Source organism: Puma concolor, chromosome A1 (assembly GCF_028749965.1).
Source record: "Puma concolor isolate L17-30 chromosome A1, mPumCon1.1.hap2, whole genome shotgun sequence".
In the NCBI taxonomy this organism is placed as follows: Eukaryota; Metazoa; Chordata; class Mammalia; order Carnivora; family Felidae; genus Puma; species Puma concolor.
Window position 1 is genome coordinate 112,736,006 of NC_141667.1, and position 25,268 is coordinate 112,761,273.

General features: G+C 37.7%; 1 protein-coding gene across 5 annotated transcripts in view; it reads left to right on the forward strand.

Annotated features, from left to right (window-relative positions):
- PDE4D (phosphodiesterase 4D) overlaps positions 1–25,268 on the forward strand; it is a 1,391,688-nt gene that overhangs the window by 432,730 nt on the left and 933,690 nt on the right. For all 5 annotated transcript variants that reach the window (XM_086700391.1, XM_086700383.1, XM_086700378.1 and 2 more), the window contains exon 3: positions 10,355–10,584. In XM_086700391.1, coding sequence (XP_086556517.1) covers positions 10,355–10,584 — 230 coding nt within the window. The remainder of the gene's footprint in view (positions 1–10,354; positions 10,585–25,268) is intronic.

Sequence of the window (25,268 nt, forward strand, 5' to 3'; positions counted from 1 at the left end):
CACCCACCTTTGCCATGGTTCAAACTCCCACAGTGAGTAAGTGGCAAGACTTTTTGCAACAGAATGATACCTGGACTGATAGCTCGCTCTTGCTAGAAATATGTGTGCTCCTAGGTCCAGTGGAGTATGTGGATCCTTCAAATGCCTCTACCCCTATTCTTGTGATGGCCAATAAAAAGGGGGTGGGGGAAATTCTGCTAATGCCTGATATAAAGATGGACAACCCACCCACATGGGCTACAGTAACTATTCAGCCCAACACTGACACCATCTGGATGAAAACAGGAACAAGTCCAGCAGCCAGTGGGCTAAACTAATAGTGATTTGGCTGGTGATCACTTATGATCCCTAACCTTTAACCCTTTGCACAAGCAGTTGGGCTATTATAAAGGGATTAACCCTACGGCATGGACAGTGGGAAGCCAAGAAGTAGATGATTATGATTAAGCCCTTTTAGGGTCAGGTTATGTGGAAAGACATTTGGGCTCTTCTACAAGAGCCTGTGGTAGTATTCAAGGTCTTTCACCTTATGGCTCAAGGCAATGACAACCCCTGGCAATCCGGAAGCTGATGCCCTAGCTTAGGGTACAAACTTCAGCAACTGACCCTTTAGTAGATATAGCGGATTGAGTCATAGAAAGAGCGGCCACTATATCACTGGGGTGGGATTGCATTTTGCCAAGGATGTCAGATTACCTTTGGAATACAGCAACTTAGTTACGCACTAACACCTTGTCCTGTGTGTCCTAGATAATGCCTACGGCAACTGCCAATGAATGTTGAACCATGCACAGAAGTTCCCATTCAGTGAGGGATTCGCGAAGTGATTTTATTGGCCTCCTCCTCCAAGAAAAGGTTTTCATTATGCGTTGGTTGTATGGACACTGTGTCTAGCCTAACCCAAGCTTTCCTCTGCTGCTGTACAAACCAGGATGTCAGTATTAGGGGATTAGAGAAGCTCAGTGGATACCATCATTGAATAGACAGTTATCAGGGGTCACTTTTCCAAGGTGATGATGTGGAACATGATACTGAATGGAGGTTCAACCCCCAGCAGTACAGTTGGTATAAAGGGAAAATGGAATATTAAAGCAGAAATTAAATTACTAATCGGTAAAACCACTTTGTCTGGGTGGATTAAAGTACTGTCCCAGGCTTTAAAACATTTGAATTACCAACTGTAGGGTCTATTGCCCCATCTGCCTGACGGGGGACCCTTGTGAAAACACCTAATACTGTACATTTATGACAGTTGTGGGAGACAGCTATTGCCCTGACTCTCAACAAGGATCAACATTCTGTGCTGCTAAGGACAGCAACCCTCATCATGCCTGACAAAGGTGTATTCTACTGGAATTTGCAATGGAATATCCTACAAGGATGGGTGAGTTGCTCTGACCTTTGAGTGAGGAGGAGCTACATAAGATCAACTGGTACCCCCATTGTCCTGCTGCAAGCTGAATCTCTTGAAATGCATTATAATGGGAATGGAACACATACCATTTAAAGAAATAAAAAGATGGAAATCCTGGGATGGTGCATCCTGTTCCTAGTCTATTTCTTCTTACCTAACAGTGCTGTCTTCCGCTGGCCTACATGTAGGGTAAGCACAACCATTTCAAATTCCTGAAGCTGCAGCCACATTAACATCTAATGATCAGGACACAAATGTAATTCTTATACAAGGTGAATATTTTCTCATACAATTTCCTACTAAATATCTGTCTTTTCAACCTTGCAATTTTGTTTCTTTGGATGTCTGGTCACAAGATGGACACCTGATGGAAATACGTTTCTTCTATTGGCCCACTTGTATGCCTGGCAAAGGAATCAACCCAACTTTTGGGTATGTGGGCAACTGCCCCTCTCTAGCTTGTTAGGATTATTATGGTGGGTATAGCCACTCTAGAACAGGGATTGAAGGGACTTAAAGCAGTATATTAAGGAAGAGCAACCTAGGTTTCTTACTTATAATTCATCTGATATTACTAATACTGATCCAAAATCCTGGCCTGTGGCACACATTATCAATAACACTGGGCATGGGTATTCTTTTTGTTAATCATTCAAACTGTATAGACAGCCTATCAGACTCTTGACTGGAAGGGTCCTAAAAACACCACCATCAAAGCCATGGATGCCTGTACTCAGATTTGGGATAGGTTCATTTGGCTCACCCCGGTTTAGGGACATTAGGCACCCCTACATTGGGAAAAGAAATAGCACTCTACACAGAACCAACCCAATTATTTCAGGGATATGGGATGGATATTACCAAAGCTGTGTAGTTACTCTGTCACATTAAAGGATAGTGACTGGTTTGGCACTGACTAATCATGCAGCAAAGGTGTTTTTGGATATCCCTCATTGAGACCCAATGGTTGTATGGCACAATCTTTGTGGCTTCCACGTTAGTGGTTGGGCTGCTGCACACTGGTTTTCCCTGGCCACAGGGGATAATCCACACCACAGTAACAAAAATTGCCAACCTCTGTCTCCTCCAGGCCAGATGGGCACATTCTGTTTTCCACCTGTATGATCATTTGGCTGCTGTCTTTGTCCTCTCCATTGGCCCAGAAGACATTATATAACACACATAAAAGCCCTTATTAAATTTACCAAATATGACTTAAATGATGGTCACAAGGTCTGGTTTTTGTGAACACTGAACTATCTCTAATGAGGAAAGCTGTCCTCCAAAATAGAATGGACATTATTACTGCCTACTAAGGAGGCACCTGTGCCATTATCTAAACAAAATCTGTGTTTATATCTGATTGGCCTACCAATGTATCATCTTTATTAAATCACATGAGGACACAAGTAAATGCTCTGAGTGATCAGACCCCCAGTCTAGAGGACTTAATAGATCAGTGGTTTGGATAATGGGACTCTTGACAGAAAAACTTATTTTGGGAATCATCTTAATGTGTGTCTTCTCTTGGACGTGCCAAATTGCTGCTATGTGATCTGCCCCCAGTACAGCTGCCACCAAAAGGCTGCCTCCCTCAGAGGGGAACCCCTTAATGACTGCTCAGGGCTCATCGTGGAAGAGGGTGTGAGAGGTTATGACAGCCACCCCACCTGTGCAGTGTCCCAGGAGGTCATGGGGAGGTCGTGACCTCCAGCTGACCCGCCGGCTGGATCTGGGCACTCAGAGGCTTCTCACCCCCATGGGTCCTGGGAATGTACCTTCCACACATGCTTTCCACAGCAGGAGCTGACTTTAAGGGCGCAATCTTGAGGGAGCAATGTGCTGTTGACAACTTCGGGGTGTCTGTGACCTAGCTCAGGTGAGGTGTCTGCATAAACTCGAGATTGTGGCAGCTGCTGGCAGCGCTCACCACCCACCTCCGTAACTTCCCGGGCTGGGTCTGCCTGTGTCCTACTAACTGGGGAGGACCTGTGTCTCTCGCTTCTCTCTCCCTGCCCTCTTTGTGAGTGGGGACAGTTTCAGATTCACCCAGGAAGCTCCTGAGGTTTTCAACCAGCAGTATGTCAGATGTGGAGAAAGACTGTGGAAAGAGAGTACCTTAGGGCATTGCTAAGATGTAAGAGACAGAGGATCCCCCAACCAAACATTTCGGGGAAGTAGAATCATAGAGCTCAGTTTGCCTCAGAAAGTCTGAATTTTCTACTTGCGTTAGAAACCTCCTTCACTCGCAAAAGTGTCACCCTACCTCTGTATCCCCAAATGACCCTAACTTCTGTGCAGCTGTCATTCTACTGGCTATTGTCTATTTATCTTTCTCCCTAAATGAATGTCAGCATTTAAGGGAGCGGAAGTGTCTCACTCAACTGTATTTCCAGCTCCCTACACAAACATAGAAGGTAGTAGAGACTTCATCAGTTCTTAATTCAAGAATTTAACTAGGAAAGGATGATGTCATGATTAAGATAAATTGAACTCAAAGAATAGAGATGTGATTCTACATATAACACTAGCTGTAATAAGGAAACCCCCAATTTTAATGGCTTCCCAGATGGAAAAATTATGTGTGGCTCATGTAGCCCACATTAAATGTTTTTGATTGTCAAGTGACTCTCCTGTGAAGAGGGATTTAGGAACCGTGACTTTCATCTTTTGTCTCCACCATCTTCAGTATATGGCAAGAGATTACAGATGGCGAGACAAAGGAAGGGTTATTCTCACAGTTTTTATGGGCTGGATGTGAAAGTGGCATACACTTCCTTGGCTTGTGTAAACTGTTGCATGTCATATAACACCATCGATACCTCTACAACTACCTGCAACCCAGTCTAGAAATGTGATGTAGCTGTGTGCCCAGAAAGAAACATTCTGTCCTCCAATGCCACTGTATATACATTTTATGGTAATTTCTCTTTAGAAAACTTCATTTTTATATACACAAATGAAACAATTATCAAAAACTATGAGATTATCAGCAATCATAGCAATTTATTTAACACCAGTTATGTGTAGGTCCCCATTCTTAGGGCTTTGCAAACTGATTTGCCATCTACTTTGGGATGGAAAAAGAGAACAAAGAAATTAATTAAATACTCTGCACAGAAGCTGAAGAAAACAAAGAAGAAAATAACAAAATGATAATAATAACATATTTAATGTTCACTCAGTTATTGTGTTAATTATTATGGGCTTGTTTTCTTTCGGCATGCCTTTCAGAGACATATTTGTCCTAACAGTGAAAAGAATTATTTCGAAGTTATTTTTTAAATCTATTTCAAATAAATTGTTTAATTACCAAAGGGAATTTCATTTTATTACAACTTAACAGGTTTGCATTAAACTCATTCAAACATTGTAGTGTTTTTTCTCTTTTGATATTGTATATCTTAAAGCTAAGTAAGTGATATTTCTGAGTTGAATCAATAACAAGGTAAATATTATTTTATTACTGAGACTTTCACTATACTTTTTAATCCCTAAATATTACATTTTTGATGGAAAATATAAGAGGTGGTAATAAAAATATGAAAATCACCGCCAATACTGTCACTCAGAAAAAGCCATTTTAGAAAATTGGGATATATCTGTCCATAATTTTTCTATGAATACTATATGTTAAATTTTTATTGTTGTGTTTGAGCCTTGTTTTACAAAAATAATACCACTTTGTAATCTGTTTTTCTTTGTCAATGTTATAGCCATAATCACATATGCTTGTGCCTTAACAACCTCCTAGTATTTCATAATATGATAAATCAAAATTTATTAAGCCAATCCTTCAATACAACAATTACATTACATCCAGTTCATTATTATACATAAGCTGGAGTGAACATCTTTGTACTTGGATCTTTGCCATTCTTATTGGACTATGTCTAAAATGCAAAATTATTGCTTCCAAGTTTTAGTATGCATAGGAATCATCCTTGAGACTGATTGAGACTCCCAGGCCCTAGTCATAGAGATTCTCATTATGCAGATCTGGAACAGGGCCTGGGAATCTGAAGTTTAACAGGCACTGTCTGTGATTTTCATGCAGGGGGTTTGAGCACCACATTTTAAGAAGTGATTGCTTAGAGATATTATAAATACTATCTTATCCCTTCAGCCTTTGCAAAAATGCCATTTTCCAGCAATAAGATATATGTTGTCCCAGTAGTCAATTTTACATTGCTTTCCAGAATAAGGCCACTTAATCTCCTGTCTTCTATCCGATAAAGTTGTTCTTTTTATTTTTGAAAGATCATTGATGCACGTGGATCTGGAATTTTTAAAAAACCATTTGTCATATTGTTTTTGAATGGAAATGTTAGGATACAGACATACACTGTTTTATCATTTTTATTGTCAAGATAAAAACACCACTTTATTTTTAATATAGGTTGTTCTCTCAAAAGAGGTTACCTCTTGAGGTGGTTTTATCTAAAAGACAATGTCACAAACATTAAGTCTTTAATCAGATAGCCTGGATTATATAAAGTGTTTTTACAGTAGCAATGCTATTATCAGAGTGGGCAGTTTAGCACTTATAAAAATATATTAGCTTTGGCCAGTTGCATTCAGTGTTCAGCTCTGCTAGACTCATCCTTTGTTCTTTTCTGTGTTCATCCTGAAGAAGGGTATCTATACACTTCAGTCATTAACTTCTTGAGAAATGTGTAAGGCAGATTATGACCTGTTAGCAATCCCAGAATGTGGGTTCATTCTGCACTTGTGTCCTTAGATGAACACACAGAACTTCACAAACACACAGAGGCCCACTTTCTCAATGTAAAAGCTAAGAATGTTACATGTATACCTTTTCTCTTTGTTTTCTGTTATCGCCGTCTCCCTAAACATTGATTTTGCCATTGGCGATTTAAAATCAGAGTATTCTTTTTTTTTTTTGTTTTTTTTTTGTTTATTTATTTTTGGGACAGAGAGAGACAGAGCATGAACGGGGGAGGGGCAGAGAGAGACACAGAATCGGAAACAGGCTCCAGGCTCTGAGCCATCAGCCCAGAGCCTGACGCGGGGCTCGAACTCACGGATTGTGAGATCGTGACCTGGCTGAAGTCGGACGCTTAACCGACTGCGCCACCCAGGCACCCCTAAAATCAGAGTATTCAAAACTGAAAGTGGTCTTAAGGGTCATTTTGTACAACTTCTCAATTTTATGTCTAAGGAAATTAAAGCCCGACAGCTTCAGTGACTTCTGAACAGCATAAAAGTAATTAATGGCAAAGTTGGGCCAGGAAACTCTATCTCCTGATTTAATCAACAAGGGTTATTATTTTTTTTTTAATTTTTTTAACGTTTATTTATTTTTGAGACAGAGAGAGACAGAGCATGAATGGGGGAGGGTCAGAGAGAGGGAGACACAGAATCTGAAACAGGCTCTAGGCTCCAAGCTGTCAGCACAGAGCCCGACACAGGGCTCGAACTCACGGACTGCGAGATCATGACCTGAGCCGAAGTCGGCCGCTTAACCAACTGAGCCACCCAGGCGCCCCAACAAGGGTTATTATTAATAGGCTGTCCTGATTTCAGTTCTGTTGTTGTTGTTGTTGTTGTTGTTACTATTACTATTATTTTAATGAAAATGTGAGGCTTATTAAATTTTGGTCGATGAGTATATATGTTCTTTTCTGGTAGTCTGCACCCTGCCATATCATACTTGTTAGAAGTAGTAAAACATAGTTGTTAGTAGTTGCACCTTTAACTGAAAGAGATTTGGTTTTGGATCTTGACTTGTACGGTATTCAACCATCCTAGTTTGGGACTGGGGGGTTTCTGCAGACATGGAACTTACAATGCCAGGCAAACTGGAAGGGTTATCCTACTAATCATATGGCTGAAGGTATGCTGTTTTATAGGTCTCTGTTTCTTTATGTGTAAAATGGGAAGAGTAATACGACCCAACTCAGAAAATTTCAATAAAATTTATATGAGTTGGTATATGTAAAACACAGTACCATTTAATAAGGAGTCAATAAATATTGGTCATTGTTATTATTAAATTTGTTCTCTGTTTTGCTGAGTTATAATTGACATACAGTATATAAGTATATAAGTTTAACAACATTGTGATTTGACTTACAAATGTGAAATCATGACCACAATGTTTAGTTAACAGGCATCATTTCAAATAGATACTAAAAGGAAAAGAAAAAAAATCCTCATAATGAACTCTTAGGATTTACTCTCAACAACTTTCATATATATATATGTATATATATATATATAGCAATATCAACTAAACTCACCACATTGTACATTATATCCCTAGTACTTACTTATAATTGCAAGTTTGTTCCTTTTGATTGCTTTCATTCAATTTCCCCTCCCTGCACTCCTGCTTCTGGTAACCACAAATCTGACCTCTGTTTTCTATGAGTTTTTTTTTTTTTTTTCTCTTAGATTCTACATACAGGTGAGATCATACAGAATTTGTTTTTTTCTGACATATTTCACTTAGCATAATGCTTTCAAGGTGCATCTGTGTTGTTAGAAATGGCAAGACTGCCTCCTTTGTAAGGCCATTATTATTATTATTAATGTTGTTCTGCAAAGCAAGTAGAGTCCTCAAAGCACAGATTCGCAGAATCTGGATCTTCATATCTAGGTTTGAAACAAATGAACTTTTATTTTAGCTTAGACCTTTTCTTGACCTTCTTGTTGCCCTCATTTTATTCTACTTACGCATAAAATTAGATAATAAAATCCATGGGTGAACAGAGTACGCTATTGCCTATCTTTTCACATTTTTCAAGGTCTAAACCAGAAACAGACAAATTCTCTATATGGAAATGATATGGATAAATAAAGTATCAAAGGCAGTATAGTGCTCTGAAAATATAAAGGAAATTAGCTTGGATTATAATAATACTAGCTGCCATTTTGTTGAGTGCAAACTGCGCTAGTTATTGGTGCTTTAAATACTTCGTATCTCTGGTCCAGACAATAACTTTGAGTGGTAAAAATCATTATCCTCTGTGTTCAAAAGGACAATGGACCTTACTTATCTAAAGGTATTAGTACAATAAGAAGTGCAACAGAAACTCTAAATTAGGGGTGGGCTCTCCAAAGTCAAGTTTTAAAAATGTTTATTTATTTTTGAGTGAGACAGAGAGACAGAGTGAGCTGGTGAAGGGCACAGAGAGAGAGGAACAGAGGATCTGATGTAGGCTCTGTGCTGACAGCACATTGCCCATGCAGGGCTTGAACTCAAACCATGAAATCATGACCTAAGCCGAAGTTGGATGCTTAACCAACTGAACTACCCAGGCACATCTTCAAAGTCAATTATTAAAACACATTTTTTAAGTTTTTTTATTTATTTTGAGAGAAAGAGATAGGTAGGGAGAGAGCACAAGTGGGGGAGGAACCGAGAGAAAGGAAGAGAAAAAGAATCCCAAGCAGGCTCCACGCTGTCAGTGCAGAGCCCACTGTGGGCCTTGAGCTCACGAACAGTGAGATCATGACCTGAGCCAAAATCAAGAGTCGCATGCTACACTGACTCAGCCACCCAGGTGCCTCCAAAGTCCATTTTTAACATATAATGGACAGCCTAAATTTTGGAAAAGTACTTTGATTCCCAGGAAGAGTTTCTTTACCTGTAAAACTCAGAAGGAAACAAAACTGCTATTTATGATTGTGTATCACATTGCAGGTAGTGAGCAATATACTTTATTATGTTTCTAATAAAGAAACAGAAAACACAGGGAGATTCAGCAGTACTCTAAGAATATGATAGGAGAATGTGGCAACACAAAGACTCTAGAACCCAGATGTTATCTGGTAACAGTCGGTGATTCTGTCATTCTGAATACATGGATATAATAAACATTGCTCGAGTAGACTTTCCAACCACTGGGAATTGCACATGAACATTATATTTTTTCCAACTAGCATCAAAATAATAAGTTTTCTACTTTATTCTAAGCTTGATTTGCCTCTGCATATGGATAATAAGGATCTAATTTGCAAAATTCAGCTATGATCTGCTGGGCTCTCAGCTTTCCTTTTCATGTCCTTTTTTTAATTCCCCTTAAAAAATCTTACTATAGGGGCGCCTGGGTGGTGCACTCGGTTAAGCGTCCGACTTCAGCCAAGTCACGATCTCGCGGTCCGTGAGTTCGAGCCCCGCGTCGGGCTCTGGGCTGATGGCTCAGAGCCTGGAGCCTGTGTCCGATTCTGTGTCTCCCTCTCTCTCTGCCCCTCCCCCGTTCATGCTCTGTCTCTCTCTGTCCCAAAAATAAATAAACGTTGAAAAAAAAAAATTAAAAAAAAATCTTACTATAAAACTTTGCATAGAATATTTATCCAAGTGACACATAACATGTGAAAATACCTGTTATAACTATGGCCCTAAGTATGGAAAGAAAAAGAATATAACTTATTTTCTCCCTTGTTCTTCATAGGCATGTATGTATACCTATGTCATATGTGAAGATATGTATATATTAATTTTCTATAAGTCATCTTTTAGAAGGTAGAAAACTATTTTGACTTGCCCTTGATTTTATAGAATTCATGCACGGAGTTAATAAATTCTAATATTATTGGAGATCAGTTAACTGCAACCACTGATCCTTATCTAAATATATTGATGAACAAATTTATTCTTTTGAAAATAAATCTAGATTTCAGTTATTAGTTCTGATCTTTTCATAAAATATTTCTGTTAGTATTGTTGCTTCATTGTTATATATATATATATATACATACACACACATACATATATATACACACACACACACAAAATAAATGTTATATATATATATATATATATATATACACACACAAAATAAAATACAAATATATATATAAAATAAAATAAAATAAATATATTTTTTCATATATAATTTCCCTTAATTTCTCTCTCCAAAAGTGTAAAGCCATCATTATTGAGTACTGTACTTTCTTCACCTTTTGCCTTAGGCTTCTGAGGAAACACTGCATTCCAGTAATGAAGAGGAAGACCCTTTCCGAGGAATGGAACCCTATCTTGTACGGAGACTTTCTTGCCGCAATGTTCAGCTTCCCCCTCTTGCCTTCAGACAGTTGGAACAAGCCGACTTGAAAAGTGAATCAGAGAACATTCCCAGACCGACCAGCCTCCCTCTGAAGATTCTACCACTGATTGCTATCACTTCTGCAGACTCCAGTGGGTGAGTGCCTCTGGGCAACATTTTCCCGTTTTATATTTTGGATGGTGATTGTTATCTTTGGTCTTTTGAGATTTTGTGGCTCATTGCCTGATTTGATTGGGAGGAAAATGTCTCTACCTCTACAGGAGAAGCTGTTTTCGTCAAACGGTTTTACACAGAGGAGTTGAACAGGTATTGGTGAATGAGAATAAACATCTAAGAAAGGAGATTTGGACTTGGAAAATTAATATTGGTCATATGTGATTTAATAATAAAAATTCTTCACACATGAGAACTAATTAACACATTAATACATAGGCATACATATCTGGAAACAGTAGGCCATGTTCACTAGTACAAAATGAATTTTGAATCAAGAATAGATTGTCATGTAATAAGAATCCAAGGAAATAAGCAATTATATTCAGGAGGCTAGTAATTTGGCCTTTGACACATCAAGGTGTTGCTTACCAGAATACTGTTTCAGTTCCCAAAAGGAGGTGGTTTTATATAGTGCTAGTTATGGAAGAGTCACGCACAGTCACTGTCTCCATCATTCAATAACTTTTGTATTGCTGACTTTGCAGAATAGTTGTGTTTTTGTTCTTTCTCTGCTCTTTAGCAATGGAGGTTTTACTCTTTCAGAGCAATGTTGCCAGGTAAACATTGAGAAAGAAAGTGTGGATAATGGGCACATCCATTCTTTGCTGTTTTGGTCAGCTGCATTTTTAAGAAGATTGAATAGGAAAGAAAGGAAGAATCCAGTGGCCCATATTTGGAAAGACTCTAGAGCATTCGCTAAGATTATGAGAACAAAGCAATTTGTTAGGTGACAAATGTGATTCTTCCCCATTCTCCGCCAAATTGAAGGCACGTCTAGGAAAGGTGCTTCTGGATTTTCCTAGAAGTTGTTAGAAAAGTTGTAATTAGAAGAAATTTTGCTAGTAACTGCCCTCTGTGATACTGAGTTTAGTTTGAATTGTTACAGATCAGTTCAAAGGACTTGTGTTATTAAAAGGTATGAAGAAATTACTACTAGGTAAGTGAGAATATACCAAATTCTTAAAGAAATGGAAAGTGGAAATATGTGTCTAGTTGTCTTTGGTTTTTGTTTTTGATGAACCATGTATGTAAGGAAGATTGTACACTTATTGATCAAACACACTGAAGCAGTTGGGAATTTTATATGGCAGCTTGACCTGAACATTGAAAAATACTGTCTCAAAAAACTGATTTCCCCTCTCTTTGGGATCAAAGATGAACTACTACTGTTCATCTGTGTATAGGGCAGGATTCCCAGGTATCAGGGATTGAGTCAGGGGTCACCAAGACTTCCCCTAGATTCCATGATTTGCTAGATGAGCTCGCAGGACTCAGCCAATAGTCCTATTCATGGCTGAGATTTATTACAGCCAAAGAACACAAAGCAAAATCAGCAAAGAGAAAGGCACATGGGGCAAAATCTGGAGGAAAGCAGCCGGAAGCTTCCTAGAGTCTCCAATTACAGTAGAGTCAGACAGGATGCCCTTAATTCCTCTAGAAGTGAGCTGTGACAACACCTGTGAAATGTGTCACCGGAAAAGTCTTATACCAGAAAAACCTCTGAAAGACTTGGTGCTTGTATGAGGAATGTGAAACGGTGCAACTCACAGAAAGATAAGGGGGTTGCCAGGGGCTAAGGGTAGGGAAATGGGAAATTGCTATTCAATGGATATATCATTTCAATTATGCAAAATGAATCAGCTCTAGAGATCTGTATCATTATGCCTATAATGAACAACATTGTGTTGTGCGCTTAAATATTGGTCAGGGGAGATCTCATGCTAAATGTTCTTACCACAATTTAAAAAAAAGCAAGATAAAAACCAGGAAATAAAAAATAGACTCAGTGACCAGAATTTTTACAGGGGGCTGGTCACTTAGGCACCCTCTATCCAGCCTATGCCTAAATTTCAGATTCCCAGAAGGAAAGCAGTTGTTCAGCACAAACCACTTTTTTTTTTCTCTTTTAGAACCAGGTTAGGCACAGTGAATGTCTCTTACCATTTAGGGAATGGTGGACAGTCTCCTGAAATCCCAGTTTCTAGATACCAGCCAAGGGCAAACTTTCAAACAGGCTTTTCTGAAGATAATGTCACAGGCCTGACATTAACTCTTTTCTGCACAGCAGGTTTATCTTAGAATCATTATCTTGTTTTGTCTACATTTGAGTAAGAAGAGAATATAGTTAAAATTTAAATAAATTTCAGCTGTGATGCATTCATTTAACTTTGGTATCTAAAAGAATTTGATGGCTAACCATGATTTCTCATTCAAACCTCATGTTATATCATCTGCTATTAAAAGAAAATAATGCATTAGATCTAATATATCTCTATATAGTTGGCCATGTATATAATTAAAATTATTAGGTAAAAACCTAACTCAATTAATTACATTTAAATGTGTTGCTAAAAACAAATAGTCTCTAAGTGCCAAATAGAGAATTGTCAGTATGGTTATACTTACGTTGGTTCAAAGTTTGTTTCCTTCTTAATAAGAATCTAAGAAACAAGTGTAAGTGAAATTGTGCTTACCATTTGCAAACTTATTCAGTATTTTGGAGGAAAGAGTTTGTCTTTTAGAAAGGTGAAACCAGGGTAATTTGTACATGAAGCCAGCCAGGAGAAACCATGGACAAGCGTGACCAACAAGAAACAAAGACTAAGAATGTATGAAAGGGACTATTATTACATTCTGAGGCAAAAATTATTTGTGAATTGAGTATTTGAGAACTATAAAAATCAGGTGTATAATTTTCTGGAATATCTAAGCTTTGGAAGGGAAGCAGAAGGTAAAGTTAGGGCTCACATCCTGTAGCCACTTCAGTTAACCAAACCCCCAGATTCCTTCAGAGAAAAGGCTAATGGGGAATTGAGACTATTTTAGCCAAGTTGTCTCAGTTCCTTGTTGTTGAAGGTAAGCCTGCCACCAGGTCTCTTTGTCAACCTACACTGAGACACTGGTAATTGTAAATCTTTGATGGGAAAGGAGGCTTTTCATGTCCTTTGGATTTATTTTCCTTAATTTCTTAACATCATAACTTTTTGTTCTTTCTTCCTGTGTATCAGCACACCAGAGACTTGCTCTGTGAGGTATCACACAGTGGGTCTAGAGGCTTATGCGACCCCTTTATTTATTTATTTATTTTTTTTTCTATTTTTTTTTTTTCTATTTTTTTTTTTTTTTTTTTTTTTTTTTTTTTTTTTAGAAGAGAGGCAGATCCCGAACACGTTCCAGGATGTTAGCTTTAACGTTTATTTATTTTTGGGACAGAGAGAGACAGAGCATGAACGGGGGAGGGGCAGAGAGAGAGGGAGACACAGAATCGGAAACAGGCTCCAGGCTCTGAGCCATCAGCCCAGAGCCTGACGCGGGGCTCGAACTCACGGACCGCGAGATCGTGACCTGGCTGAAGTCGGACGCTCAACCGACTGCGCCACCCAGGCGCCCCTATGCGACCCCTTTAGAAAGACACAGTGTGGCCCCAAGAGTAACTATTTTTTGAAGGGAACTTTGGCCTGCAGCTATTACCTTCCTAATGAAGTGCCTGGGTCAAGATACTGAAATTGAGAGAGCCTTTTAGAATGAACAGTTCCACAGTTCTACTTTGGGTTGTTTTGACCAGGTGCTTTAAATGTGTTCAAATATATGCCGTTTAACAACTCTCTATAAATAAGCCTAACGTGTCTGAGCTTTTGTGTATTGTGATTAAGCAACCTTTACAAACTTTCAAGGATGACAAAACAGAATTGTAAGATCTGAGATGTTGAAAACCTTCAATGTATCCATCAGTTAGCTTTCCATATGGGATAGGGTCACTCTGACTTCAGGGCTGTGTATTGACTCTCACAGAAGAAGGACATCTGTTAATGGTTTGAAATGTTATGAACTACAGAATGGGAAAAGATATTTGCAAATGATATATCAGACAAAGAGCTAGTATCCAAAATCTATAAAGAACTCACCAAACTCCACACCTGAAAAGCAAATAATCCAGTGAAGAAATGGGCAGAAAACATGAATAGACACTTCTCTAAAGAAGACATCCGGATGGCCAACAAGCACATGAAAAGATGCTCAACATCACTCCTCATCAGGGAAATACAAATCAAAACCACACTTAGATACCATCTCACACCAGTCAGAGTGGCTAAAATGAACAAATCAGGAGACTATAGATGTTGGAGAGGATGTGGAGAAATGGGAACCCTCTTGCACTGTTGGTGGGAATGCACACTGGTGCAGCCACTCTGGAAAACAGTGTGGAGGTTCCTCAAAAAATTAAAACTAGATCTACCCTATGACCCAGCAATAGCATTGCTAGGAATTTACCCAAGGGATACAGGAGTGCTGGTGCATAGGGGCACTTGTACCCCAATGTTTACAGCAATACTTTCAACAAGAGCCAAATTATGGAAAGAGCCTGAATGTCCACCAACTGATGAATGGATAAAGAAATTGTGGTTTATATACACAATGGAATACTACTTGGCAATGAGAAAGAATGAAATATGGCCTTTTGTAGCAATGTGGATGGAACTGGAGAGTGTTATGCTAAGTGAAATAAGTCATACGAGAAAGATACCATATATTTTTACTCTTTTGTGGATACTGAGAAACTTAACAATAGACCATGGGGGAGGGGAAGGAAAAAAAGAAGTTAGAGAGGGAGAGAGCCAAACCATAGGAGACTCTTAAAAACTGAGAATAAACTGAGGGTTGATGGGGGGTGGGAAGGAGGGGAAGGTGGGTGATGGGCATTGATGGGCTTTGAGGAGGGGGCATCTGTTGGGATGAGCACTGAGTGTTGTATGGAAACCAATTTGGCAATAAATTTCATATTAAAAAAAAGAAATGCTATGAACTTGGCAAAGAAATAATTTGGAATGTCATAGATTTTCATATTTCTCTCTTAAGTGTTTTTTTCTCCATTTACATTTTTTAATGTTTATATTTTATTTTTGAAAGAGAGAGAGAGACAGAGAGAGCATGAATGGGGGAGGGGCAAATAAAGAGGAGGACAGGATCTGAAGCAGGCTCTGTACTGGCAGCAGCAAGCCCAATGTGGGGCTTGAATTCACGAACTTTGTGATCATGACCTAAGCTGAAATTGGACACTCGACTGACTGAGCCACCCAGGTTCCCTCTCCATCTAAGCTGTCAGCCCAGAGTTTGATGCAGGGCTAAAATTCATGAACCATGAGATCATGACCTGAGCTGAAGTCAGACACTCAGCCAACTGAGCCACCCAGATGCGCCATAAATTTTTTTTTTTTATTAAGGGATAGTTTACATGCAGTAGAATATGCAACTCTTAAGTATATATCTCGATAAAATTTTATGTATTTATACACCCATGTAATCACCATGTAGTTTGCTAACTCCTATCACTGAAAATTAGTTTGGCCACTTCTTGGACATCATATAAATGGGATTGTATTGTAAGCACTCTTTGTGTTTGGCTGCTATCACTTAAAATGCTTTTTGATATTTATCCATGTTGGTGTATGTATCAATAGTTTGCTCTTTTTTATTGTAGTGCAGTATTCCACTGTGTGAGCATACCATAATTTATTTATCTACACTCTCTTATTGATGGACATTTGAGATATTTCTTGTATGGGGGGCATGTATTATGAGTAAAATTGCTGTGTACTTTTGCATACAAGTCTTTTGGTGGACATACTCAATTATTTCTCTTGGTTATATTCCTAGGGGCGTAATGTCGGAGTCATAGGTAAGCATATGTTTATTTTAGTTACTGCCTAACAATTTTCCAAGTGATATACTATTTTACTCTCCCACTGGCAATGTGTGGTAGTTCCATTTGCTCTGCATCCTCAACCTCACTTGGTGTTCTTAATGTCTCATTTTATCAGTTCTGGTGAATGTGTAGTGAGCAGTATCTTACTATGCTTTATATATCTGATGACAGGTAGTATTGTTTAGCTGCTAATATGTTTATTTAACTTATGAATAACGTATTTTATGCTATGCCCATTTAAAAATTTATCCAGCTTTTCTTTCACTTACTGATTTCTGGGGGCTGTTTATATATTCTAGAGTCCTCTGTTGGATATATGCATTATAAAATATCTTCTCTCAGACCATTGCTTCCATTTTTACTTTCTATTTACTTCTAATGGTGGTAACAGTAAGGACCTCTGAAATGTGTGCACATGTGTGTGAGTATGTGTGTGTGTGTGTGTAGGGAAAGTGTAATAGTGAGAGGTCAAGGAAATGAGGATAAGAGAGATGGCAATGGAGTGGGACAAAGGAGAAAGGAGAAGAAGCAGATGAAGGGGAAAGAACAGTGAAAAGGAAAAGAGGGCAGTGTGTAAGGTGGAGAGGAAAATGGAAGGGGAAAATGGACACAGCTTAATAAAAGGAAAACAGGTGATAAGAAGGACTCTGAACCTGAAGGGAAGTTTTACTTAGAGACAAGGGCAGTTGTCCCTTGAACATTGAATGGTAGCAAATGGGACATCTTAATGTACTAAGGGGGCAGGCACAGAAACATGGAGAATGAAATGACATTTTTGTGGTGGCAGAGTAGTAAGTGGTTAGGATGCAGACAGGTTGAATTTGCATTCTACCTCACCACTTACTACCTCTGTGACCTTGGGAAAGTTACTTAACCATTCCAACTTTGTAATATTTCAAGGGAAAAATCGAAATAATGGAAGTCCCTACCTCATGGGTTTGCTGTGAGGATAAAATACTTAGTACTATAAGTACCTAATATGTAATAACATCAGCTACTGCTACTGCTACACTTATTTAGGAAAATATTAGAAGAGATCATGTTTGTTTTTGTTGCATTTGTTGGTTTCCTCTTCTTTTTACTTGCTTCAATTGGGTAACAACCCTTACTGACTTCTACCTATTTCTCTGGCCAGCATCCTCAAGAATTAGGAGCTGTCGCTGGTCGCATCTCTCACCCTGACTTAACTTTCCCTGGGTGGTCCATGTTCCTCCAGATACTTTGAGGAGGGTTTAGCTTGCCATACCTGTGGAGATTGCTCCCTGCACACAGATAAGAAGTTGTGGGAGCAGAGGGCTAGTACGGGGGAGTAGTGTTAAATCTCTCTAGCTGTGTTTCAGTACTGCATCAGCTATAATAAAATGAGAGCCAAGGAGCAAGTTTTACCCTTGTGACTTGATGACACATCCCTAGATGGATGTATATGCAGGAATATGTGTGAGTAGAGAATATTAGAAACAATTTCTCATCACTAGTGTCCTATAACCTGTCTAGAGAAGTACTCTGCGTGCATTTGTATTGCTGTGTTCAAAAAAAAAAAAAAAAAAAAAGAAAAGAAAAGAAAAGAATTTAAGGGAAGAAGTGGTCACTCTTACAAATAAAACAGACTCACCAACACAGGGAGAAAGACTGCTTTAGTCAAATAAGGGTTCATTTTATAAGGATCTTCTAGAAATACTTACATGAGTTATGTGCTATTCGCAGAGGAGCTGGTCTCAGATGCTAGTTAAACATTGATTTTCAGATGAACTACCTATCATCTAGTGTTCTTGAGTACACACAGTACATTAGAGTGAACATAAAAAAGGTAATTTTCTGTATTTTGTTACTGAATCAAAATCCAAACAAAAGGAAAACAGAAAACAAAAAGAAATCCAAACAAAAGAAAAACAGAAGCCTAGTTAAGGAGACATATCTTATCTTTGAAATTTGATCTTAATTTAAGAAGGTATTAACAGTGGGCATTCCATCTTTGGAACATTTTGAATCTAAGGAATTAAGAAGCTAAAGGGCTGTATTTCAGAGTGTACCCACAAGACTTGCACCTTCATATTGGATCTGTGCTCAAATTTTGAGACATTTATCTGGTAAGTTCTTATTGAAAGCTGTGTGGAAGATCTATAGGCAAAACTTTTCAAGTTGAAAATGGGCACACATAATTGTGATTGTGAAATATTCCTTAGAAATACAATTTCTTGGGCTAGATTTGGAGTTAAAAGTAATGAATGCAAAGAAATTGGGAAGCAATACTTCTAAGAGTCTTGATGATACTGTGAGAAAGAAACTGGGTTCCTTTGTCTTTGATTTATTCAAGTGTAATTTATGGGCATAGTGTTTGTCAAAACTTCCCAGAACACCCATAAAATATTGCAAGCCTTTTGTTTCTGAAACATTTTCTCTGTGTAATTAAATCTGGTTTTATTTTTGCTTTGAAATTGGTGATTTTCAAGATTAAAATTAGACTGTAAGACTGATAGAACACTTTATCTTTAATATATAGTATCTTGAGGAACCACATCTTTTTTTTCCAGAATCAGTAGCAATTCTTGGATCTAACCTAAAATAAACAGCTAAATAACACTGACTTTATTCCTCCTACATCATAGAATCTCTGAATGTTTTATGAAGTCTGTCATGCCCTAAATTTACAAAAGAATAAGATAATTATCAAACTCCAATTTCTTTTTCAGACTACAATAGTACCTTTTCATTCTTGTAGTACTTCCTGGCATTCTAATTACGGATACCCCAATGGACTGACACTATACCACAGTATTTTACTCTATATATGTATGTCACTAAAGTAACATGTACCAAGGAAGGGTTTATGTTTATAGTCAAAATTTCTATGTCACCAGGCTCTCACGTTCTTAAAAACACTAAAGAGGGTGCTGACTTTGCACGTGTTTCCAAACCTTTTTTATGCTAACTTTACTTGTTTTATTGTATAGATTGGTTGGGAATTCTATATTTCCCCAAAATGATCCCAGTGAAGTATTTGTTTTGCTATGAAAAGTTGATTGAAGAACACAGTACTATGGCCTGCAAAGTGCAGAGCTGAATAACAGCATTTTATTTTTGTTCAGGAATTGTAATTTTCAGCTCCTCAGATAGCTTGTTTTCCGTAAACACCCCCCTGCCTGACCATCCTTACATAATCCAGAATTATTCATCATTGAAGTGTTTAGAGAGAGTTGACATTCTTTAAAAGTCATATTCTTTTGACTTGCAATATTATGTTCATAAAAAAAAAAAAAAACCTCGGTGAAAACACTCTTAGTGACATTCGTTTAATTATTATGTATATACTGCATAATGTATCCACTGATTCAAATTTAATAATGACTGCAGAGCACTACTCTGAGAAATCCAGAACAAGAACATGTGTTCAGCTAAAATTTAGGAAAGGACCAAAATATAAAAATATCCCCTCCCCCCCCGCAATGAGCACTACCAAAGATCAAAGAGATTTCATTAAAATAAAACTGTATATAGGAAAGGAACTAGGAAACATATGATCTGTGTTTCTGCTGTTGTTTGCTTTGGTTTGGTTTTGCTGAAAATCCTGGCAAGATGGTTAGAAGTTTTTTTTTTTTTTTTTTAACAATTTAAGACTTAGGTATCATTTGTCATACCTATTTATCTCATTTGTTTAGAATCTTATATCCATTTAACAGAAGGTAGACAATGCCAGGCATTTTTAGAGTATTCCAAATCTGTAGAATTCAACTAAAGTAGCATGCCATTTTGTTAAGTTGTTTGATGTCATTTATGTAATTTATCTGGATGATGTATTTGCTTTAGTGGATTAACATCATTTATATTACAGTTGGTAGGTTTGAGCCTGGGAAAGGTAAGACTTTTGCCCACATTTCTATATGAGTTCTATCTCAGGATATTCTGACTGATATTCCAATGTGATTCCTATAAAAAAATTACAGTTAATGCTAAATGGCATAGTAAATAAACATACACACATACATACACACACCCCTTGTTATGTGGAGGCTATATACAGATATTCAAAACTTGAGTATAAATAAATAATTTAAAATATATAATTTACAATGTATAAATAAAATTTAGAATATACATTTTAGAATAAATAAATATTATATTTCACAATTGACTTTCTGGAACTTTCCCATTTTTTGGTCATATATTTCAAGAGTATTCTCCATCTTTATTCCTTTGCACCAGTTAACGTTTGACTTTGGCTTTCTTTTTTTTCCTAATATGATTTAATTCACATTAATTTTATTTCTTGAAGCCATATATTCACATTTATGTAATAGAATCAAGTTAAATTTTATAAATATAAAAGAATAACCATGAGTTATATTGATGAATATGTTCATTTATGCAATCATCTGTTAGTCATGTACTTATGTATACACTTATACATTTATCCAATAAATAGCTAGTGTCTGTACTTTGCTATACACCATGCTATGAACTAAAGATGAGAAGCTCCACAAGACCAGTATAGTCTCTTCCTTCATAGAGTTTAGAACCAGTAGGGCATACAAACAAGAAAATAGGCAACTACAATCCTGTTTGTTAGACATAAAACACAAAATGACTGAGGACATGGGGTCTAATATGAGGTATCATAGGGGAGCAAACTAATGTAGGCTTATGAGGAACTGACACCTTAGCTGAGATCTAAAAGGAGATGGTACCCAGCAGGGAGAACAGTAGGGACACAGTCTAGGGACAAGAGGAAGCAGTGTTTGCATTCAGATAACTAAATCTTTAGCATGGTTAGATAAACTCGTCATATTGAAGGTGCAGTTAATAATCATTACCATTAATTTTTCTTGTAACCAACATCTGAGTGTTTGGAATATTGTCTAGTAGTACTGAGCATCCAAGTATAGGCGCCAACTAGGGAGTTGGTTTGACCCAAAATTGGAAAGTGGGGATGCAGTGTTTGAAAAATAGAGAAAGGGAATTGGGGGTATTTGCATGAGAATGAAAGAAGTGATGAATTGTGGCAACTAAGCTGGAAATGGAAATGAGTGAATATAAGAAGGTGTAGATATAAAAAGAGTTCAGGTCTCTTGAGGCCCCTGTGGTAGCAAACAGGTGAAATTAGAATAACTGAACAGGCTGAAAGGATGGGAAGTTAGATTTGGAGGACAGCATGTTTGAACGTGAAGATTTAAGTGTTGAGGGTAATTAAAGATGTTTTCAAGATGTAGGGGGATGCTAGGGAAGAGGGTGCTGCAGTGGGAAAGAAACAGTTGAGGAACTGAGAGACTTAGACATGAGGTGACTCTTCCACATGGACACTGAGGTCAGATAGCAAGATTCAGGATGTCAAAGTGCTGAAAAGTTAGACACTTTTCAGTCAATGGGACATAGTGACCAGGGAGACTGGCAGAAGGCATTGATGAAGCAGAGTTGATTGGCATGAATGTCAAAGCAGGGCTTCACAAAAGGGAGGAAGAGTAACAATCAGTAAGTTAACTTGAATAACTAGGAGAGCACTGAACCCATCTCAGGGAAAGGCACTGGGCCCCCAAAACAAGAGCAGCCTCTCTGTGGTTGCACTGCAGGGAAGTGACCTCCTCTGTGAAGAACCAAGTTGGGAGGAAGGCAGTATGTAGGGCAACTGTTCATCAGTGAGGCTGAAAATGAATGGAAGTCTGTTTACCATGGAAAGAGGTTTCTAGAAAACTTGAAATACTTGTGAAGAACAAGAATAGTCATTTGAACAGGGGAGAGAAATCATAGAGCAGTGTAAGGATAATGAACTGGAAGAACACAGAGGAGAAGAAGATCTTCTATCTCAGGTGGTTCTCTGACTATTTTGATTATTATAGCTGAATTCCAAAACGCATTCAAGAATCTGTCCAGCTGTCCTTTGACAGATTCAGGGAAGCAGAAGTGTAGCATAGTTACTAATCTTTTGGAAAGGCCACTGAGGTTGTCATACTCCAAATGATCAGGTCCACAATGGCGTTCACTGCTTCTCAGGACTTTCATCTTTTTCATCTTTTGGAAACAGCAGCAGCTTGTGGTTTTGGGGGAATTTTGCGTCTTTCAAGTTACTCAGCTGTGTCCTAGATATAGGCTGTGGAGTATGGTGAAGGATCTGATCTTTTTTTTTTTGATGTGTATTATCTTTTCAGTCAGAGTATTATTCTATGTTAAACAACTGGGTTTTTTTAATATTTAGCTGTAATTATTTTTCCAGTTATAATAAGAACTTAGGTATTTTGAATAGCATTAGGGTTTTTATTTTGAGGATTTCCTTTATTAGAAATGATCATTGTCTTAATACTGTTTTGTTAAATATTCTTAAATACTATTTCTGGTATTCAAGCATTATTCTAGTTCATCATGCAACCAATTATAGCAGTGAAATCTACAGTGAGATTGAAATTTTTTGAAAGTTTATCTATTTATTTTGAGAAAAAGAGAGAGAATCCCAAGCAGGCTCCACATTGTCAGCACAGAGCCTGATGCAGGGCTTGAACCGACAAACCATGAGATCATGACTTGAGCCAAAACCAACAGCCAGATGTTCAACCATCTGAACCAGCCACATGACCCTAGAGTAAAATTGAATTTTTAAAAAATGGTTATTGATTCATTTTGAGAGACAGAGGGAGAGAGGGAGAGAGAGAGAATCCCATGGAGGCTCCATATTCACTTTGGAGCCTAACACATGGCTCAATCCCAAAACTATGAGATCGTGACCTTAGCTGAAATCAAGAGACAGAAACTCGAATGACAGAGCCACCCAGGTGCTCCTAGAGTGAAATTGAACTTGATGTGGACAAATATTATTTGTAGAAAACTTTCTTCAGTAGATTGAGCTACTAATGTAAAATGAAACACCAGAAAGGCATGTCTGTATGGCTTTTCCCTTAACTTGGATATTACATATTATTTTCAAACTTTATCTTCTGGCACACTGTGTTCATGCTAATACTAACTTAAATCTACCTGATAAAGTTGCATGGCTAAGACCTGGGACTAAAATTCTTGATATCATGCGTCTTCAAATGTAATTTTTATTTCTTTTCTGTAACCTTGTGAAGGTCATTTTTCTCTGTGTTTATCCTCACCATCTGAAATAGTATTTTTGACAAGAATTCAGCAACTGTGGAGTATATCGTATTTATAGAATGCCTAGCAAAGGGTATTAGTTGTACTCTACAGAGACCCAAGCAGAAAGGGCTCCATTTGTCTTAAGAAGAAATGTAAAAGTTAATTGATTTTCAGAGGATAACTGTCACAAAAAAGGACCAGAACCCACATTGTCTTATTTTAGTTTATAACTTCTGGTATGTTCCATTAAGTATCCACTGAAAAATCTGAAGTGAGGGCTAATGATTTTAGGTTTATTTAGTATTTTTATAAAACTGCTTTATAAGTGAAAGTCATTCTTTGCAGTTGGCAGAAACAGTGAATGGATGGTAATGAAAATTCACATTCATGGACCATTATCTCATCATTAAGATGATCATTATGATAACTAGATGGTACCGTGGAAGTGCTTGGGGCCTTTTGGGAAGAAAAGCAAAACACACTAGCGCATTTGTGTTAAAGTTACAGCACTGTAAAATATATGCCTGCATGTGGCTAAGAACTGGAAAGGAATATGGAAGTTAATTAAATTTTTTGGAATAACAAGATTGTGGTTATTTTTTTTTCTGTCTTGCTTTCTCTTAAAAATATGTGTTTTTCTGTTCAGTAAAATTATAGTAAGAATTGGATTCATGATTTATTTGTAGTTTCATTCATCCAAATATTTATTGAGCCTTTGGTTTATGATATATACTGTTTTAGGTTCTGAGAGTGTATTTATGAACACATAAAAATAAAATGCTTGGTATTTTGTTTCTCACATGTAATTCAATAGACTTTTTTTTTTTTTTGGCAAACATGGAGGGGGAATACTGGGGTTTCAGAGTTATCTTGATCATGTTGTGTAACCATGTCTCTGTTTGCAGGCAGGTCCCTAAAAAAGATCACCAGCAGAATCTACTGATTAAGCAAAACGAAGTATTAGTCTCATTGGAATAGAGAACACCACCTTTAACCTTAGAAATATTTCAGAAGGGGGAAATAGAAAAAAGATGTTTATAGAATTTTAGGGTCTGGTCTTGCTAAGTGGAAAAATCGTTGGGATTGTGCCTAATTTAAAGACTAATAGCTTTGGATTAATGAAGTCTTGAAGTGAAGTGTGAGGGTCTTAAAGTGAGCTCTGATGAACAAACTGTTAATTTTGATAAATAAGCTCTTTTTTTTTTTTTTTTTTTTGGTTTATAGTCTTTCCAGGAAAAAGCATTCCCTGAAGCAAGTACCTAAGTTATTTTTATCTGGTCCCACAATTTGTTTAGCACTAAAGCAGGCATTTAAGCTTTGACCACAAATTGTGGAGCACCGAGGCAGGAACGTATTTTGGTTGTAGTTCTTACCACCTTCTCCATGAGTGAGTCTAGGTGCTATCATCTGAATGTTTATTCCCTACTCCCAAATTCATAGTTTGAAATCCTAACCCCCAAGGGGATGGTATTAGGATGTGGGAACTTTGGAAGGTGATTAGGTCATGAAGGTAGAACCCTCATGAATGGAATTAGTGCTCTTACAAAAGGAGGCCCTAGAGAGTTCCTTCACCCAGTTAAGGATATAATGAGAAAATTATCTGTGGACTAGGAGATGGGCTCTCAGTAGACAACAAACCTGCCAGTGCCTCGATCTTGGACTTCCCAGGCTCCAGGACTGTGAAAATAAATTTGTTCTTTTTTTTTATTATTGATTGATTGATTGATTGAGGCAGAGGGCATGAGTGAGTGAGAGGAAAGAGAGAGAGGGAGGGAGAGAGAGAGAGAATCCCATGCAGGCTCTGCACTGTTATTGTGGAGCCTGAAGCGAGATCATG